Source organism: Manis pentadactyla, chromosome 12, assembly GCF_030020395.1.
Source record: "Manis pentadactyla isolate mManPen7 chromosome 12, mManPen7.hap1, whole genome shotgun sequence".
Taxonomy (NCBI): Eukaryota; Metazoa; Chordata; class Mammalia; order Pholidota; family Manidae; genus Manis; species Manis pentadactyla.
Window position 1 is genome coordinate 101,588,993 of NC_080030.1, and position 21,747 is coordinate 101,610,739.

At 45.5% G+C, this 21,747-nt stretch overlaps 1 protein-coding gene across 3 annotated transcripts in view; it reads right to left on the reverse strand.

Annotated features, from left to right (window-relative positions):
* FAXC (failed axon connections homolog, metaxin like GST domain containing) overlaps nt 1-21,747 on the reverse strand; it is a 68,775-nt gene that overhangs the window by 17,493 nt on the left and 29,535 nt on the right. For all 3 annotated transcript variants that reach the window (XM_057489441.1, XM_036890394.2, XM_036890393.2), the window contains one exon: nt 18,085-18,308. In XM_057489441.1, the coding sequence (XP_057345424.1) occupies nt 18,085-18,308 (224 nt within the window). The remainder of the gene's footprint in view (nt 1-18,084; nt 18,309-21,747) is intronic.

Here is a 21,747-nt window from a genome sequence, read left to right on the forward strand (position 1 = left end):
AACATTCCTCAGGGGGAGGTAAATGCCTGCTCAGACTCACTTATTTTTATAATTTGGTATCATTTAAACAGCTGCTCCTGGAAGTCTTAAGGAACCTCAGCTAACATCCCTAAGGATGACTCAGTGCTGACTCACTGATGATGCGCCTGCTGGTTTCTCTCTCTCCTTGAAGTTGCTGCAGTTTTGCCGCTTCTGAGTCTGCTGCACATGGGACTGAAGTGCTGAGATTTGAGGGGCATAAATGGCAGGGGTCTCGCCAGGGTCACTTTCCCAAGTAAAGAATACAAAGCACTCACTCAACTCACATGACCTCCCGGGGGAGGGTTTTGCCCTTCCTTTCATTTCTGTCTTGGCCTCCCTGTCTCTGGCCAATCCCAAGAACCAGCCATTCCATCTCTTTTTATTCAATGAAGACCATCTGGTAGCCCCCAAATTCTGCTTTGGTTAATGAAACAACACGTCAGAAAGAACTCATGTTGAAATTTAAATTCAAACCCTTGTATAACAGACTTACCCTTCCTTTATGAAAGCCGACTAGTAACAGATTCTAATGGAAGGCTCTGTGTTTGGCCAGCAGGGCCGTGCAGGCAGATTCCATACTCCTGAAAGACTTTTCTTCACTTTACAGACCCCAAGTTTCACCTTAACTGGAATCCAGGATCCTCAACCACTTTTCAGCATGTGGGCGAGCACAAAACCTGGTCATCCTTAATCACCAGAACTATTTAGGGACTGCCCGCAGTGGGGGGCCTTACTCAGCTTGACTCGGCAGGCACAGGTTCCCGGGATGAAATCAAATTGCTACTGACGTCATCTTAAACTGGGAACCCCGTAGCTTCTCAGACGATAGACCCGTGAGTAAGCTGGACAGCGCATCAAAATTCTGTGTGAGGCTTCTTTGCAAGTGCAGGACTGAGTCTTTACACCACTCCGTGGGGGGTATATTACTACTCCCACACTGAGTGCGCTTGTCCATACATCCTGACCTGTAAATGGTTCAAAATGTCCCACACAACTCTCCCCACAGGCGGAGTCCTTTCTGAAAGAGCATTGAATCCAGAGACAGAAACCTCCTGTCGATCAAATTGGAATCGAACCAAGTTTCTTTACAGACAAGATGGGAATACGCCTGCTGGAATCAGAAACGGTAAAAATATGTCCCTGGAGAGACTGAATGGTAAGATTATACTTCGCAAAAATATAAAACCTTTTATCTAAATAACCTGAGGCAACTGAGATCCACGCCTGCCACCCGCCCCAGCAGGGTGAGTATTCTCTCCCCAGCTGACAGCCTGGCTGTACTCCTCACGGATCACAGCAGCTGGTCCCCTCCTTGAAACAAGAGAATCGGAGCTACATAGGTGTATTCGTTATTGCTAGCCGAATAACAAACTACCCCGAAACCCAACAGCTTAAAACAACAAACATCCATCATCCCACAGTTTCTATGGGTCAAGACTTCCGGCAGCCTTAGCCGGGCGCCTCTGGCTCAGGGCCCCTCACAGGCTGCAACCAGATGCTGGCCAGGATCACAGTTATCTGAAGGCTTGACTGGGGGAGGCTGTGTTTCCAAAGCCACTCACATGGATGTTCACAGGCCTCGGATGCTCACTGGCTCTTGGCTAGAGATACTAGGCCCTTGCCACATGGACCTCCCCGGAGAGCAGCTCACAACAGCGCTGGCTTCCCTCAGAGCAAGGGCGGGAGAAGGAGTTCGCCCTGGAGGAAGCGACAGGATTCTTGTGACCTAATCGTGAAGGGAGGTCCTGCTGCTTCTGCCATATGTTCTATTTGTTAGAAGCAAACCGATAAACCCAGTGACCCAAGGGGAGGGGACCACACGACAGGATGAACACCAGACGGCAGGGGCCGAGCGGGGTCCTCCCGGAGGCGGCCTGCCACGGGAGGAAAACGTGGAGCTACATTCAAAAGTGTTTGGAGGTCGAATGCCACGATATACCTGCCTTACTTTAAAATACTGCCACACCGAAAAATTTTTTTAAATTCTTGAAACAGTCTCAGCAGAACGGTTCCTTGTGATTTTATCTAGATTGTGAAATGAGTGAAGAAAGAAATCACAATAAATGATGAGCAATACTTCTGAGCACTGAAACTATATCCCCCAATACCCAGCCCAGTGCCTGGCACACAGCAGGTACTCATGTGATTCTCACCAAAACCATGAAAGAATAGGTATTATTACATTTGAAACCAACAAAAGATTGTATATCAACAATACTTCAATGAAAAAACAATGGGTATTATTATATTATCATGATACATACACACACACAGATATGCATATATGTACATACTATATAAACACATTCTATATAGTGGGTCTTTTATATTACATACTTATATATCATATATAATATATATTATATTATACAATCAATGTATAATATACACTGTGTATATTATTACGAAGGTAGGTATTACCACATGAGTTTAAGTATTATATATTATATTATTATTTGCTCAAGCACACTGGAATGCTCCATAAATGTCAACTCTTATCAATATTCTTTTGATTATACGCAAGACCCAGCTCTGGGAGGCAGGGGGGAACAGAACAGACAAGGCCACCACTCTCACAGAGTTTGTATCTCATGGAGAGATGATCAATCAATCAGAAAGCATTGGCTAGTGACAAGAGCTAGGCAGAGAATGAGAGTAAGGCATGCGACAGAGGGTGACTACCAGCTACACTGGCTGCCTTAGTCGGGGAGGCCCCGGCCCTGGAAGTGATATTTACACAGAGAGATGAATGTCAGGAGGGAATCTAGCACTACAAAGATCTTGAGGAAGAGAATTTTAGGTAAGACAAATGCCCTAAGGTGGAAATAAGCTTGGACAGTTTGTGAAGCAGAGAGAGCACCGGTGTGGCTGGCGTACAGTGGGAAAGGGGAGAGGAGGGTAAGAGGGCTGGTGACGGTGGGACTGGAAAGAAGGCAGGTCCGGGCAGTACAGGTTTGAAAGCCAGGTGAAAACCAATGGGCAGGGAGCAATACGGAGAGATGTTCTGGCGCCCAGCTTGGGGAGCTGACTGGATGATGACGTCATTCAGAGAGAGAGGTCACAGACGGGATGCTGGTTTGGTGGGGGACTGAGAAGTTCTGCGTGGGGATGTGCTGAGCTCGAGGAGGCTGTGAGCTGGCTTCACATCATCTAAGTGAAGATAAAGAAAACAGCGAGATTCAGACCAACAGAAGGTGGTGGATGGACTCCTAGGAACCATCACTGTTTCAGGAAACTGCAAAGACGAAGCAGGAGAGGAGAAGCAGCGAGAGCCAGAAAGAGAAAGGCTAAGGGGTGTCAGCACAGACCTCTGGCTTCCCTGCACTGCTTATGCTCAAATCCAAGCCCCACCACCTGCTAGCTGGGCGTCCCAGGGCAAGGAACCTCTCTGTGCCGAAATTGCCCATGAAAAGCATCACCGTGAGCACTCGGAGTTGACCCATCAACAGTAAGGGCCTGCAAGTGTTAAGAGGGTACCCTCAAACAGCGGGGTGTCACCCAAAACAGCAACAGACTGAGGCCTCCTCAGGGGGGGCCTGGAAATGTGTGGAGCTGAAAAAATGGAGGGTGTAGCTTCCTGGGGAAGAGAAGGGCTGCATCCTTTGTACTTCAACCCACCCAAGAAACCTCCGATCCGTTAGCCCTGCCGCAGATGTGAGGGGTGCCTCAAAGCCTCTCAGGGTCCACCTTCCAAAAGGTCAAAATAAACAAGTGAAATAAGAGAAACTAAAGGCTGAGATTTAAAACTAAAATAAAAATAAGGCTTTTAAGTAGATCTGGCCGGAAGACCAGGGTGTCATTTACCCTTTCAAGAGCAACTTGGGGGCAAGGTGGGGGTGGGGGCCAGGAGTCCGGCTGCAGAGGCTCGCAGGGCAGCCAGCGGCCAAGCGGAGCATGACTGCTGGGACATTTTAAAGAAGCTTGTGGGCAAGAGGTAAGACAGAACTGGAACGGCATTTTTGAAGATGGGAGAGACTTATACGCTAAGTAGGAGGAGCCTGTAAAGAAATAAGGGTTGAAGACAGGAGAGAATCTGAACGCAAAGTCCTGCGGAGGGAAGGGCGGAGGACTGGGGCTCAGCAGAGGCAGGAGAGGGCTGACGAGGCTCAGAGCTGAGCTCTGCTGGGTGAGGAGAGCAACGGGCACGGGGGTCCAGAGGGGAAGACGCTTCCACGATGGACCCCGGGCTAGGCTCAGTGAGAGGGAGGTAAACAGGGAAGGGGCTCACAAGATGACGGGGTGCAGGGAGGTGAAGGAGAAAACGGCTGAGGTCCGGAGGTGGTCAGCGGTCCCATGTGGGGGCGAGGTGGGCTAAGCGCGGGTTGCGCTGCCAGCTGTGAGGGCCTGGGCAGAGGTCGGCCGGCCGCATGTCCTGTCTGCCACCTTGGGAATTTTTCTTCTATTTACTCTATTCATTCAGGAGTTGGAACCCTGAAAATTTAAAGTCAAAGTCACATTTCTCAAAGGAAGAAACAGCTAGAATGCACCAAGATAGAGACCGGATCGCTTCTGTCAGAATTATACCAACGAATTTGTGTTGCTAAATAAGCCTCAAAGAGTTCTAAGAATCAATACTGATTAGCATATAATTTTATTCTGCAAAAGTAATTTTTTTGTTTTCATGAATAATCAACATATTTTTACCAAATGAGATAACTACAATGAAAACAAAAGAAACAAGTCACATCTCTGGGCAGAAACTGCCTAGTCCCCATGAGGATGCAAACACGTTAATATGAGCAAGGCCTTGCCCCACCAATCCCTGGCTGCTTAGGGACACGACATCTGGGTCCCCAGGCCATCCTTCCTCTCTCCTCCCACTGGAAGTCCAGAATGGAGAGGATGCATGCAAAGAAGAGCTAACGCTCTCTGAGTATAAGACCCATCGGTCCTCTCCATTAGTGAGCTGGGAGCCATCGAGAGTTACTGAATAATATGCAAAGACCTTTCATTTCACAGTTAACCAGTTCCACTTCAATCACTGAGCACAGGACGCCAGTATGGACTTGTGAGAAGCTAAGGCTCTCACTGGAACCCAGTCAGTACAGGTAAAAATAGAGTTTATGGGTCCCAAGTTGAATTATTACCATCCCTGCATGTGATTTTAACAAACCATCATTAAAATATGCATAGATTGCACCAGAGCAAAAGAAAAGGATTGTCATTAGCTGAGAGGCCTGACACCCATTCCCTAGCGTCTCTTGACCCTCACTTGGTTTTCTCATCCATAAAATAACTAGCTCTCAAGGGTACTGTAAGTTGCAACATCTTCAAGATGCTGTCAAAGAGTCTAAAATGTGTCTTCACAAAACGCCTGCAGTTTACATAATAGGTTCCTGATGTGGACAGAAGGGTTACACTAAGTACCGCGCAGGACAGACCCAGCCAGGGTCACCCTCGCCACAAAACTGAAGTAGGCCTGGTTTGTTCTGAATTTTACCACCTCCCTTATAAAAAACAACTTTCTCCCCTTCTGTACCTGTCCAAATCTTGCAGCCCTCCATGCCTCTTTACCCACCCCATCCTGCCCCCGGTGTCCAGGCCAGCCAGCCCTTGTGTCCTCCCCAGCCTGCCCTTAGTTAGTTTGCAGACACGCTCCCATCACCTGCTGGGTTTAAAAAATACCTCTTCCCAAGCCCCTGCGGTGATTCTAATGACTAATCAGGGCTGAGAACCACTGTCCTAAACAGGCCCAGGTAATTTGGAAAGGGTTTAGAACCTGCATTAGGAAACACTGCTCTAGGTTCCAGAACATTCATTTTAGTGTCCTTCATTTTCATCTTTCATCTGGGGATTTCATCTCTTATTTAGATTGACAGGCATAATTACTTTTGTGTCTTTATTCTCCTCCTCTGCCCTCAGTTCAGTTACTCAGCATATGCAAAATGTGCTAATATGTGCACAGATATAACCAGAGTTTCTCATCCTTTCCTACTGCCTCGTCCTGAAGTCCTTCCCCTGTCACTTTCACTGGGAGGCACGGCAGGTGACTGCTGAGTCCCAGGTGGCTTTCAGCCTAGGACTGAGCACCTCATGTGAATGCAGTGCTGTTTGTATGATATAATTGAACAGGGTAGGAAACGCAGCTCTTCAAATAGCCTATTCCCAAGCTTGCTGAAAAACAATTTTGCTACTGTCCAAATGCCTTTGAGTAAAAATCACTTTAAAAGAAGTAGAAGATGAGAAGAGAGGTTTACTGAAAACCAACTACTGTTTTTACTTTAAGAACAAGAGCTATAAACACAGATTAGTTAAAGCACTGTGACTTCAGAAGGCATGAGTGGCAGCCGAAACATAAACCGTAATCCAAGAAATCAAACAGCACACAAGTGAATGAATCCTCACTTTGGCGTCTGCCTTGTTTTACAATGTGGAAAACCATCTCTGCTCTCCTCTCTGGAGAATGAATGTAAAATCATGAAACCATCAGAGCTGGAAGGGCTCCCCAGAGATTTCTCTAGTTAAATTTCTCACTGACTGTACAAAGCGTCTTCTGCTACCCTGACAGTGGTCACCAACCTCACCTTGGGGTGCTTCCAAGCAAGCCCTTCCGGCTTGGGACAGGTCTCTTTTAAAGGGCTGCCTTACCCTGCTGTCATTTCCTCACCTTGCTTCCATCTTCTCCTCTCCACAAATATATCAACATCTGCAGCAACAGCTAAGTCACCAATCCACTTCCAGTGTTTGAAAAAAGCTAGTCTATGACCCCATCCATCTTCACTTCTCCAGACTCGTCACCCCAGGATCCCCCAGCTCCCCACAGGAAATTACTTTGAGACTAACTACCTTCCTAGCCATCCTTCTCTGGACACACCCTAGTTTGGCCAAGTTCCACTTAAAAGATGAATCCCAGAACTGAACGTCACACGCCTCTGTTCAACCAGTACTTGCTGAATGCTTGATGTGTGCCAGGCACTCGGTCAGGCCCTGCAGACAGAAAAGGAAACACCAGGCTTGTGCACAATCCAGCTGAGGAGACAGTCAAACCAAGTCACTGACAGACGTGGGGAAGAAAGCTCTGAGGAAGAAGGTGCCCAGTGCCTGGGAGCATGGGACAGGGTCTGCCTGACACACTCTGAGAGAAAGTGCCCAAAAGGTTTCCTTGAAACAAAGTTTAAGCAGAGACACTGTGCTGTTTAAACAGGCTAGGTTTTTACTAGCTGCTTGGGCAGCCCATCCCACTAGTGACATACTGAGATCGACATCAGCGAAAATCCTTAGTCTTTTTTCACCTTTCTCCCCACCCCGTGTCTGTGCAATTCAATTTGGGTACCTAAGTACAGAACTTGATATTTATCCCTTTTAGGTTTTTTCTTGTTAAGGCTGAAAGCTTTGATTCCTGATTTTCCTAATATTTCTAGCTGTCTTTCCACCCAGTCACTCAAAAACCATTGCATACCTTCGAAGCTGTCAACAGGTCATGGAGAAAAGTCAAAAGCAGGGTCCCTAGAGAGCTCTCATCAGGCGTATCAGTCCATTAATCAGCACAGTGAGGCTACAGTTTCCCCAACAGCCGAATTCACTGCAGTTAATGCAGGGCCTTCAAACATGTTTCTTTGGTTGGGGAAGTTCTCAATCAGACAAAATGCAACCGATTTCCAATATGAAAACAGATAAAAAGAGCAGCTTCTCTAGTTGAAGTGGGGTGGTGCTGCTCCTGCCCCCCACCAGAGCACTCAGGAATCCCTGCTGGCACCATAGGCATCCAGGAAGCCCCCTTTGAAAACCAGCCCCCTTGCCTGCAGGAGTATCATGAGGGATGGTGCCCCCTGGTGAAGAGATCAAAAAATAGTCTATCCAATTAGTTAAGTCCAGCCAAGTCAAGAAGACACAGTAGTCACTTTTTGCTATGATTTATTCACAATAAACCAATGAGAGTCCTTAGTGAAAACGAACCACCTACTTAGTAATTCATCCTAGTATTTTATTTCACTATCCAAATCTACTTCTCCCTCCACTTGAGGAAATAGGGACAATTTCCTATGTCCATGTTCTGAAATCTTTCTTCTTTCCCCCATTTCTGAAGATTACAATCGCAGATCCAAGATATGGAAATCTTTCACATCCTCAGACTGAGCCTAGAAACTTGAGCAATCCTAGATTATAAGCTTCTTGAAAGTAGAGACAATCTAATTCATCTTTGTTTCCCAAGAGACTAGCATTGCACCTGGTGCATAACTAATATAAAAATAATGTTCAAATAATTAGTTTGCTCATTAGTCTGTTAGTCGTTTAAAAATACTGAAGTGTTCTCTTGCGACCTCCCCTAGCATGGACTTCAACTCACCCACACTGAGGCACACTATGAGTTGAGTTTTGACTTTCTCCTTGATATCACTTAACTTGGTACCTTCGGCTAAAACTGAAGGTGCGAAACAGCAGCAGACTCACAGAACCCAAGAATGGACTAACAGTTACCAAAAGGAAAGGGACTGGGGAGGATGGGTGGGGAGGGATAAGGATGGGGGAGAAAGGAGGCATTATGATTAGCATGTATAATGTGGGGGGGGGGGGCACGGGGAGGGCTGTGCAACACAGAGAAGACAAGTAGTGATTCTACAGCATCTTACTACGTTGATGAACAGTGATGACTGTAATGGGATATGTGGGGGGGACTTGGTGATGGGGGGAGTCTAGTAAACATAATGTTCCTCATGTAATTGTAGATTAATGATACCAAAAAAAAACCAAAAAACCTTCGGCTGTCCTATAAACCACAAACCTCAGTCCCCTGGATATCTCCCTTACACCACAGCTCACTGCTTAACCCTTCAGAACATGCTTTGCAGTCATAGTAATTTCTTTAGGTCTGTCTGTGACCAGTGAGAGCTGATGAAGTGATATCATTCATTCTAGAGGAAAATGCAAGCAATTCACAAATGATCCACTACTGGGCACCTAAAGAAATACCAATTTATATGGTTCTGCCCTGGTTAAACCTTCAGCCCCCACCCCCACTGAAAGAAGCAAAAGTGCACAATATGGGGGGTGGGAGCCTGCAAGTGCCTAAAGTACCCTAAGTGTCCTGTTAACACCTCCAACAATAACCAGGGACTTCGGACAAAAAAAATCCACACGGTTAATAACCATAAGATGTCAATGCTTCAGCATTATAATCCTCTTCATAGATAAATCTTTGTCATATTTTTCTTAGGAAAAAAGTGCTAGTGTTAAATTCTTGAATAAATAAATATGTACGATTTTATGACTTTTGAAACTGTGGCAATCAACTTCAGAAAGTATGTACCAGCTTTTATTCCTACCAGCAGAGAAGGTCAGTGCCTCCTTCACACCCCTGCCAATACTTCACACTCTTTAAAAAGAAAAACTTTGCCGACTTGATTGACAGATTGCCTCATTTTTTAATTTTTGAATTGTTCTGATTACTAAAGCGACTGAACATTTTCCATGTAGTTATTCATCATTGGTACTGTTTTTGCAAATGGTCTTTTTATGTCTTTTGCCCAATTTTCCCCATCAGGCATTCACTTTTATTACTGATTTGTAGATGCTCTTCACATATTTAGTAATATTAATTCTTTTGGCACATGTCCATATTTTGCCATCTTACTATTTCAATGTTAACTTTATTTATGTTGATTTTTCTATATGCAGAAGGTTTGTTTTATTTTTCTCATGTAATCTAGCAATTCAACTTTCCTTTTATACTTTCTCCATTTTGGTGCCGTGTTTAGAAATACTTTCCCAAGTTCAAGATTATATAAAAGTTTCCCATAGTTTATCCAAACACCTTTATGGACTTATTTTTTACATTTAAATGCTTAATCCATTAGGAATTTATTCAAGTGTATGACATAAAGTCAGGATTGTACTTATTTTGGTCCAAATGGTTAGCCAGCTGTCCCAACACCATTTACTCAATCAATTCGTCTTTTCTGCACTGATTTGAAAGGCTGCCTTTATCACTTCCTTCATCTGCACTCAACTTCCGGTCTCAGAGGGCCCTGGAGCTCAGCACATGCACAGCCGGAATGCATGGTCTCCCCTCCTCCCCGGGGTTCTCCAGCTCTGCGAACGTTCACTGTGTTTGCATGTCGAGCCCCTGGTTATCCCTTGCCCTCTCCATCACCAGCTCCTTTCCCTCAACACACACGGACCACATCACTCTATTTTAGTCAATTCTGTCTCTAAAATACAGCTCTCATCCATCGTCTTTTGCCCAACTCTGTCACCATGAATGTAGTCCCAAATGCCTCCCTGTCTTTTCCTGGACTGCAACAGCCTCCTCCCTGGGCCCCTGAATCCACTCTTGGCCCCTCCAGCACATGAAATACAAATAAGGCCAGGCCACTTCCCTTCTTGCAACCTCTGATGACCTCCTTTGCTCTTAGAACAAAGCCCAAAATTATTGAGGTGACATATAAGGCTTGTGTGATCTAGCCCCTGCCCACCTCTATGCCATGCCGTGCCACACTTCTGCTCTTACACAATTTTCAGACACACCGGTCATCTCTTCACTCCTCAAAGTCCCCAGCTGCTTCTCTTGCAGAGCCTTCCCATATGATGTTCCTTCTCTGTTCAGTCTTCTCCCTGTCCCACCCCTGTTCTTCCCCACAGACACGCCTGCCTAACACCAGCTTATGTTTCAGAGCCCAGCTTAAATGTCACCTCCTCAAAGAGGCCTTACCTAACCGATCATGGCAGTTTCCCCTGCAAAAATGCCCTCACTGCACCTAGTCCTTCACGTGGCACCTCTCAAAGTGTTGCTATTTTATAAATATTTATGACAATATCTCCCTCAGGCTCAGCTCTAATAGCTCACGGCTGTACCCAGCTTGTAAATCACCATTTCTTCAGCCCAACACGAAAAGCCCAGCACATTGTTGTACGTTTAGCGCTGCAATCAGACTCATACCGTCCTAAGTGAAAGGCATTATTACCCTTCTGTCTGAACTCCCGTTATTACAAATAAACTCTTCCTCTTAAGATCCCTACCCAGGGCTGAAAAGAACATTCTTTGATAGTACATTTCAGGTCCTACCTGGAGAGCCCATTACTATTTCTGATTCTCCCCCTTCAATGCATTCACAAACTTTAATTTCTTGCTCAAAAAGTACTCCCAGATGCCCAGATCCTGGAGTGCAGGGTTGGCTGTCTATTAAATGTGTCCTGACATTCATTCACTCAGTGTTTCCTTCATTCATCCAACACATAGTTACTGCTCATCAATGGTGCATAGCCGAGCCTCATAACTGAAAGCATATTTTTATTATTCTCCCCCTGCATGATTCTCTCTCCCAAGCCAGCTCTATTTACTAGTAATTAATTCATTTGCTTTTCCCCTGAGAAAACTTGTCACCACGCAAGGTCTATAAAAGCTCAATTAAAAGCAAAAAAAAAACCATTAGATTTTACTAATCTGTGCTGCCTCTCATGATCAGATAAATGCACAACTTCCTTAAGATTCCTTTCTAACAGGTTACACCCCCATCCTGTAGCCTGTTACCCAGCCTGAGCCCCAGGGGTCAATAGAGAAGAAAATCAGGCCCAGCATCAAGCCACGCCAAGCCCATACACAAAGGGATGCGGCCTCAACTGTCCTTAAAACTCAGCACCAGCCAACTTTATGAAACCTTTCCAAAAGGCATCACAATGCAATCTTGTGACTGGGAGAGGTCTGAGAACCACGAGGAGAGTATCAAACCACCGAAAGGGACTGGCGACAACTTCAGGCACACCCCAAGGAGGGTGCTGCAGCTCCAGCTCTCGCCTCACATCCCCTCCTACAGCCCAGCTTCCTTTTGGCGTCCCAGCTCACTGAGAGCACCTCTCTCAGCAGAGGTGTAAGGTGGACTGCAAAGTGGCTCCCTGCCTTTCAAAGATTTCTGCCCTGACTTCCAGGCATCTTGCGGCCATGTTCTTTTTACCTCTTCCCTGATACCAGCCCTCTCGCCTTGCCCCTGACTCTCCCTTAGCCCATCTGCTTCCTGAACCACATCACCTCTTCTGCGCCATAGCGAGACTTTCCAGTCTGGAGGGACGGCACCCCAAAAGCATTTCTGGTCAAGAGTGTGTTAGAGACTTTTTAGTACTAATCACAAAAGTTTATTTGAATCTTCTTTATACTACTTAACAAAGAACTAAGTGGTCAGTCAAATATCTATGTAGTTGAAAAACAAAATTATTTTTTAATTCGACAGCAAAATACAATCATTCTGAAAACTATACCCCATTGTAACGGCACATGCTGAAAAGGATGACATGAACACCCAGAGCAAGGGACGCACTTGTGCTGCCTTTGAAAGGAAGCACTACTTTGCTTCTCTTCACTCTTAATTAAATAGTCAAGATCACACACTGAAGTTCATTAAAATAACCAATAGATTTGGCTCTTTGACACCTGCCAAGCCAGTGTCAACAAGGACTCTGAAAAATAAAGATTCCCCAAATCATTTTTATAACTTAATAGAAGGCTGCAGACAGGGAGAAAGAAAGTGCATTACATTTTTTATTAATCAAGTATAGTTGGCTGGAAATCAGCTTGTTTTTCTCACTTCCATTTACAAATTCCACTTTATTACTTGGCCCTTTTAGTAGCCGCTCCTAAAAGAGAGATCTGCAAGTATTTATGCACTTCAGCCTGGAGCCTTAACATACCTGTTTGTTGGGAAGTAAGCCTCTAAGGACAGGTATAACTTCAACTCACAAAGCCCAGGAAATCTAAATCACTCCATATTTAGTTCTGCACTCAACCTCCGAGAGCAACATAAAAACACTTATTTTTAAATTACCTTTGAGACTATATTTTAACTTGCCAGTTAAACTGCTGGCAACTTCAGAAACGTTCTTAAAGGAGTCATCCTGACATAACCCAATTCCACGTTAAGGCACAGTTTGAAAGGAACTTTGGGTAGTTGTTGGGCCAGAAAAGAGCAGCGCTTTGGAGTCAGACCGCCTGGATTTGATTCCTGGCTCCACTTCTTACTGTTTGTGTGACAGTGGGCAAGTCACCCAACCTTTCCGTGTCTCAGTTTCTGTGTCTGCCACATTGGTGGTATTACTTTGACTTTGTGTGAGATTTCATCTTCTATTTTTACTTCAATTTCACATCTAATGACCAAGCTAGGGATCTCTATGCTAACATAGGGTACATCTGTATGTTTCTTATTTTCAGCTGGTTTTATTTCCCTTCCACTTCAAGTTCATACCTGTAGACTCAGGATTAATAATAGAAGAGAAACATAAAAGTGGCAGAAGGCAAAGAGGTGTTTCGGCTGGTGAGTCTTATGTCAGTTTTTAGGGCACCAAGTGTGGTACCAGGCACATGGGACTGCATGGAATAGAATACTTAATAATAGAAGAAAATAGTTGCAATATAGCACGTGAGGAAAAGACAGGATGAAAATTATATGTGTGTGTGTTTACACAAATATGTATATATGCACATCTATATATAATTCAAAATTATGCATAAAAATATTGGAAACAATTCAAAATTATGCATAAAAGTATTGAAAACATATGCATCAAAATGATAACTGTGGTTAGCAATAGCTTATGAGATTATGGGGATTTATCTGCCTTCTCTGTGCCCTTCTGAGCTTTCCCAAATTTCTACAGTTAACTAATAAATTTAAAAATCAGAAAAGAGGTTTTTCATCAAGACACTTTTTTTCCCATAAAACAAAGTCCCTGCTGGAGCTGGTGTTAGATACAAAATCTGTGTAAGTGAGGATGGAAATGCTAATACCTATTTAACATACATTGGGTGCCAGACACTGCAGTAAGTACACTACATAAACTCTCATTTAGTCCCCGCCCTCTGTGATGCAGCTATTGTTCTGAGCCCCATTCTGCAAATGAGGAAGCTCCCGCTATTCCCGTGAAGTGACACAGCTGGGAAGAGGTGGAGACCAAAGTATGAGTCCAGGGCCTCTGACTGCAGAATATGCTTTCTCCTGTGCCGGCCGCTAGGCTTCCTGCCTCCATGCATGCTCCTTCCCCAAAACCTAACTTTTTTGTTCCTGATTTTTATGTCAGCCATGCTTTTTTAACTCTCTCCCTTTGGGAGGGGGATGGAAATGGACTATGTATGCACTTCTTGCATGTGGTGGAAAGCAGACATCTGCTACCCACACAGTTTCTCTGCTTTACACACATGCACCTTCTCAAGGTGGACTTAGGAACATGCAGAACTAAGTAGACACTAGCAACAACCCCTAGGCAAGCCAACCCCCATATCAGCGCTCACAGCAACACGAACCTCCCCTTCCGGACCCTGTCACAGGTGCAGTTTACCTCTGATTGTTAGCTGATTGCTTCCTATGTGCCTGGCAGTCTCCTGAGCATTTTATATGTATTGCTATTCTTCTCACCATTATTGTCCCCATCTTACGCATAAGGAAACTGAGGCCTAGAGAAGTTAAGAAACTTTCCCAAGGCCACACAGCTAAGCTAGTAAGTGACAGAGCTGGGTTTGACTCTGGCTCTAGAATCATCACTCTCAAATGAATGAATGCATGAATGAATGAAGGTATACTCTCCATTTCCTAAAAAATGCCTTCTATCTCTTATTAGGACTGTTTAGTTTTTATTTCTATAGGTCCCGAATATTTCTCCTAAGTCATATTTCTAATATTTTTTATTTTGTTGCCATTCTGAATGGAATTTTTTTAAGTGTATCTTCTAACTGGTTATTTGAGAAAGCAAGAAAATTGTAGATTGAGTTTCCATGTCTGTAACCTTTGTAAACTTAACTGAACTCTCCCATTAACTGAAATAACTTGAGTTAAAGCTCCATTACATTAGCTATATAATCTCTTAATTTCTGTAAGAAATTTTTTCCCCTCCTTTCCAACAAGGAGTTATCCTTTTTTCATGTTGTCAACTACCCTGTCAGGCTCTCCCAAGACAACATGAAAGAACAGCAAGAGCAGGCATCCACATCTGGTGTTTTGTTTTATTGGAGATGCTTCTAGTGACTCAACCTTAAGAATGACATTGGCTGTTGGCTCAACACCACTTCATCATAACAAGTAACATGTATTCGAGTCTTTAAATCTCTTTGACTAAGAGTTTTTATCAGGGATGGATACTAAAATGATCATCAAATGCATTTCAGTGTTGAGATAATTATGATTTTTTCCTTCTAGCTATTCCTAATAAATACTGTTAATGTGTTTTGTCTCTTTATATCATCAGCTCTTAATTTCTACTCTTTCTACTTGGTCTAGCTGTATAGGTTTTTAGTACAACAAAATTAAAATTTTGTTTAATTTTGTTTAACTGATTTTTATGTAGTTTAAAATGTTTTAATTTTTATTTGGTTTAAATTTAATTATTTTAATTTGAAATTTATTAGGATTTTTAAAACTACCTCCACTGAGATTCACTGCCCATCTTCAGTGTCTCTTTATTACCTACACTAAGGCCCAATCCACCCTCTCTGACACCAGCAGAGACATTTTCCTAAATCACAAACATGGCTTTTTCTCTCTTACACCCAGAAATCTGTACCACCTCTATGCTTTCTGTGTGATAAAGTACACATCTCTCAGCATAATTATTACCCTGCATAAGATGGCCCCAAGCTACCTTTTAACCTTCATTTTAACCATGATTTCAAAGTGCCCCTCACTCATGACTCCTTTCCCAGGACTTGCCTGGAAGATCCTTCCAATTTTCTTCACTGGGACACTGTTTATTTCTTGGGCCAACACAACGGCCTCTTCCAGGCGCTCCTGAGTTCTCCCCACCATCTCGCCCCTGCTTCTGCTTTGTCTCGGGAGCACCAAGCGTACACCTCTGCCCTGGGACCTGCCACAGCCTGACTTGTACAAGGTTACTCATTTCAGGTAGGGGTCAGCAAGCTTCTTCTGTGGAGGGTCAGATGGTAAATATTTTAGGCTTTTTGGGCCATATTTGATCTCTGTTGCATTTCTTGTCCTTACATTTTAATAATGTAAAAACTATTCTTAGCCCATCGCCCACAAAAAAAAAAAAAAAAAAAAAACAGGCCCCCAGCTATGGGCTGTAATTTGCCTACTCCAGGTTTAGAGGTTCATCTCTCCCACTGGGCTGCAAGCTACCTGACAGGGCACAATCTCTAATTCACCTTTTATTCCCCAGCTCCTGCCACATAAAAGATGTTCAACCATTGAAGTCAACTGAACCAAAACATCAATAATGAATCATCCTAATGAGTCAAATACATCCCTAGATAATTTCCCCAAATCTTGAACCATTTCAACAAAAACCCGTTTTGTATTTTGAGACTCTTAGGCATCTGGGCATTAAAAGTAAGCCATATCCCCAGGTGACAAAAGAGATAGATGCTTTCTGCCTCATTTAGTAAGAACAACGCTGTTCAGCCAAAGAGCCTCTCCCTCCCCAAATGCAGGAAGAGTGCTTCTCCTAGGAGAGACCCCGCTGCTCCCTGGGACTCCCGACAGGAGGTAATGCCAGAGAGCTCCAGCTTTTCAAGTAACCCACTCGGAGGCTCATCGCAGAAATCCATCAGACTTCTGATGCTATTCTGAATACTTGCCAGGTATCCAGACTTGCTCTCAATCATCTGTTTATCTCCCCTCTCACTGTAACTGGGAGAAAGCATTGTTCTGTCGTTAAACATCAGCTGCTATTGGTTATTGGGAGTTGTTATCGCTGTCGCCCCCCGCCCTGGCTTTCCCAGCCCAGGCGACCCACCCCTCCCTGCTTAGGGAACCAGCACTGTTAAGGTGTTAGAGGCGGGCCGCGCTCTACTGGGCTCATCGCTGTCGTCTCCGAGGGCTCAGCACCTGGCTTGCTGGGCCTCCCATGGTGTGAGCTGGACAGGAAGGAGAGAGACAGGAGCAGACAGAGCTGTTGCAAGGAGAAATGGCCCCCTGCATGCCTGCGCTGACAGGCCAAGTCCAGCACTAAGTTTCCAAGGGAATCAAGGCTAATACCACTCATGCCTCCAACAGGCAGGCTTTCCTGGGTGCAGGGAGACAAAGCATCAGTGGTCCAGATGGCATCAGGCTTCGACCAGGCCTAACACCCCAAAAACAAAGCTGGCAGAGGGAGAGCTGGATGTGCTGTTGGGCTCTGCCCTGCGCCCAGGGCTTGGGGAGGGGAGGGAAGTGGGGGGGACACTCCAGGCCCAGTGAGTGTCTGGAGAATGGAGCAGGAAGGAGCCACTGGGCACATCACCCTGCAGAGGGCAGGTTAGACCCAGCACAGCCCCCAGTGCCTGGAGCACCTGGTGGGTTTCAAAAAAACAAATTCCAAGCCCCGCTTTCTAGAGGAGTGAGGGGCCTCCTGTGCTCCAGAATGGAGATGAGGGCTCTGGCAGACAGCCATGAAAACCCACTTGCCCCAGACGATGCCCCAGGCTTGGCTGCCTGAGCACCAGTTGTCCCCGGGAAAGCCATCCTCTCACACATAAAAGCTCCGACTCCAAATGATCTGTTCACACAGTCACAGCTAAGCTGCAGGCTCCGCCCAGGACAGGATCAGTGGCCCCACCAGCTCCAGGCACCCAAGGGAGCAAGGCCAGGCCCTCCCAGGCACAGGTACACCCACTGTGTGCAGTAAGGGCAAAATCGGAGTTGGTAAAACATGCTACCAAGAAGAGGACCAACACTGCAAATGGAAAGAGAAGGAGTGAGAAAATGACACGCTGCCCGTGCACACCCAGTGGGTCAGAGCCAGTCCTGCCCACATGGCGCTTAGCCTGAGGCCATCGGGTACTCGGTGGGCTCCTCCTAAGGGGCCTTTCTGCCTGGCCTGCTTGGAAATACAAGCGCTTCCTTGCTCAGAATCACCCTCGGCTCACAACCCACTCAGACTGCCAGCGACACTGGCAGCCGGGTAGTAATGGCACGGTGCACGCTCTTCACATGGGGCCTGGCACACTAAGCACAGTCACATGCCAGTGATCAGGAGGAGAGACGGTTGCTCCTGAAAGTCAGGCAATTCGATTAAATGGTGGAACTACTATGTGCACGTGGGAGCGAAGAAACCAACCAAAATAAAACTTGTCCATTAGTAAACTCACAGTGCTTTAGTAATCATGCAAAAGGTTCAGAATATAAAACAGACAATAGAAAGCAGGTGCCTTACCCAAGAGCCCTGCCAAAGACCGCATGTCCTTCTCCATCAGCGTGTAAATCTCTTCCTCCGAGAAGCGGCCAATGCCGTGGCCGTGCATCTCGCGCTTCACAATTCCTTTTGTTATGTGGCACACGACCCACCGCAGCAGGTTACTGAAGGGACCACCGCCACTAAGGGACAGCATCTTCCGGGTCTCATGGAGATTGTCCACCCACTGGCAGTAAGCCAACGTCCTGGAATAGTGTGGAAACGAGTCACGACTACGCATTAGACACGCATCAGCTCCAGAGTTCATTTCCAATAAGTGGTTCAAAATTTAGCACACCCTGGAGGGCCCGAATCATTGCAGCTTTTACTAAAAACAGCCTGCATGGCAGATATTACCACAGGCTCTAGTCAATGCTCCGATGGAGGGGCCGTGAGAGAAACTTTAACAGTCCAGTAAGGATGCCATGCAACATTTCCACCAAACCGTACCTGGCACCTGCCCTCAGGCCCAACCCCCTCCCCACGTCCCAACACTGTGTTTCTGCCTCCTCTCAGGCAACCCCATAGAAAACAGGTAGAAACCCACTTTAAGAGGCTCTTAGGCAGGACAGAGCATACCCATGGGGGCCCTGGGCGGGGACGGCAGGGACCCGGGAGCTGGTTTTATTCTCTTTCGTGATCTAAGTAATGGCTGCACACGTATACGCTCTGTGTTAATTAGTGAAGCTGCAAGTTTTTGTTTTGTGTATTTTGTGTGTGCACTTCCTTTATATTTCACAGTGTAAGAGTTTTTTTTTTAAACTTTCTGCCTCTTTGACCGAGGATTAGGGAGTAGATAAACCTTTCCATGTGTATTATAAACTACGTAAATTGATGATTTGCTGTCCAGAAAGTCAACTCTCTGCTCCAGGACTCTAAAGTGAATGCAAATACCAAAGGAACTTGGTTGAATCCCTTTCCCCATTTGGGTGGTGCCTGGGGCAGACCCAGCCACCCAACTGTTCCTACAGAATCCCTAAGGACCGCTCTGCAGCTACTCAGCGTGTGTGTGTTGTGCTGGCTGTAATACCCTGGTCTCTGCTGGTTTTGTTCCCTGGACCTGTGTAATTGCAGGAATGTTTTCATGGCTAATAGCATTGGCAGATAGAAATTAAAAGGGTTTTCTAATGAAGCCCGAGAAAAATGGAGCTGTGGGCGTACAGACAGAAGATATTTCAGTTTTCTCCCCAGAATGAGCAATAAAAGATGAATTGGCAATCATCTCTACCCCTAGTGTTGACTGATAATAGCAGTCATGGCCACTTCGAAAAAAATCAGAAGAATGTTAACTATTTTTATAGAGAGAATACAAGAGGTGAATTGTAGCTAATTTCTACCTCAAGAAAAAAAAGGGGTGGGAGGGGGCCTGAAATTTTGATCATTTTATACAGTTCTGCTCTTTGCAGTGCTTTTTCATCTAAAAAATGAAAATAAGAAACAGAAGGTTCCTCTACAATTTTTTAATCACTCCTGATTTTTACTGAAAATTTCCACAGCCAATTTCAACATACTTTCTATATTGCAACCATAACTCTTCTTTATTATCTTTTTAAGTGAATGGCTACAAATCTTATTACAAAGCTTTATGTCCTTCTTTATTCAAATCTTATTACAAAGCTTTATGTCCTTCTTTATTTAAATCTCTCAGAATAAGGTATGGATGAGTCAAGATGGGTTTTGCTGAAAATAGAAAAAACTATATCACAATGGCAACTAATATGTACAAAGGGATCAGAGCTCAATCTTTCAATATAAAAAATCTCACATCTATTCCAGTAAATTCTCTATAAACATGCAAACTAAATGCTTTTCTATTTGCTCTTCTACACCTGTTGTAGTTAAGGTGTCAATTTTCACATTCCATTAGAGTAATTCAGCACTTTGATTCTAATTGTACTGGATCAAAATGCACAATAAAAGGGCTATACCATCCCTCATTATTTTGGCAGTCACTGATGGGAGAATAAAGCTAAGTTATTCTAAGTTAAGCATGACCAGTTAATAACAGCATCCAGGAAGCATCTAAAGCATAAAAACGAGGGATCTGGTGGCTCTAAACTGACAGGGTGATGTGGAAAAAAAATGCATTCTTTGCAGACAAATTATACAGGTTTTACCATAAGCATAACTGACCCTGAAGGATGAGCAGAAGCTCAGCATGCAGAGGAGAGGGAGAAGGCGTGTGCAAGAAAGCCCTGGCCAGCCGATGGACTCCAAGAACTCGAGGACCACGCAGGGGGAACAGGAAGCCTGGGGGTGCAAGTAAGAGTGGGGGCTGGAAGGCTGGGCCAGGATCGGGCCCACGCAGGCCTGGTGCAAAGGGTGCCACACTTAATTTTGAAAGCAAAGATTAACCACTAAAAGGTTCTGAGAAGACAAGAACTGTAACCAGATCTGTGGCGATTTGAGGGGCTGGAAGTTGGAAGCCCTGGAAGGCTGGTTACAAGGCCACAGCAAGACAGGCAGGAGCGGAAGCGCTGAGCTGAGGTAAAGGCAGACAGGATGGTGTTCAGGGAATGCAGAGGGAAACACCAAGATACGAGAAAAAGAGTCTACCGGCCAATGGATATGCAAGATTAGGGATGAGGAAAAGTGAGGTATTTTCTCCCAGGCTGATGGCTTGAGTGGATGCAAATGCCATAAACCAAGACCAGCAAATACCAGGTGTAGCAGCTTTAGGTTAACCTGCCGTGACTAAAGGTCTCATGGACCACCCGTCCCGCCCTCCCCCCGCCATGTGAGGATGTCCAGAAGGTTGAGAACTCAGGAGAAAGATTTAGCGTCAACATAGAGAACTTGTGGGCAGGGGCATGTCAGTGGCCCTGAGAGAAGAGAGGTCACCTCAGGACGTTTCTAGGGTGAGGAGCGGTATTGGGGAAACCACAGTCAGGGGCAACTTAGAAGATGAGGAGGCCAGGCAGGAGGGGCCAACCTGGAGAGAAGCAGGGACACAGCCTTCTCAGAGACTGACGGAAGGAAGGTGCTGGAAGAGGTGAGGGCTGCCAAGAGGTTCACAGTTCCTGCCTGATGGTTTCCTCGGCACAGCAGGAAACGTGGACCGGTGCAGAAGAGGAGGGCGTAGCAACGGGGCGAGGGTTTTCAGAGACTAATGTGTGAGGACGGAAGAGGCAGCTGTTCCGGGCCTCACAGAGGTGTCACCAACGCAGCGGAGCAAGGTTCTCTCCCTGTGCCGTCAGAGACAGAAGGAGCCCTGGGTCGATGAGGAATTTTGCAGCTAGAGGTGACCTGCCCTGCTCTTGATTTCTCTCCTTGTTCACCCCCTGTGCCCGGTCTGCAGACCAGTGGTGGGGAACAGAAGGAAGTGAGGGCCAGGCAGGCTCTGGAAGGTTCAAGTCCTGTCAAGTGGGTATAAACCTTCAATACCAAGAACTGGTGCCTTATGGATTCCTAAAGCAAATACTACAGACAGAGGACGTCATCTGTGCGTGCTTCCATGTGATCACAACCAAGAGTTCACCTCCTCCCGGGACCAAGCTTCCTGACAACTCTACCCACACGTCACCAACACCACCCACCCTCATCCAGGTCAACAATCCCTCTTGGTTGCAAAATCCAAAAAAAAACTTTCTATGTTCATCTTTCTTTAATTCTTTGCCACAAAATATATGACACCATTAGTGGTTT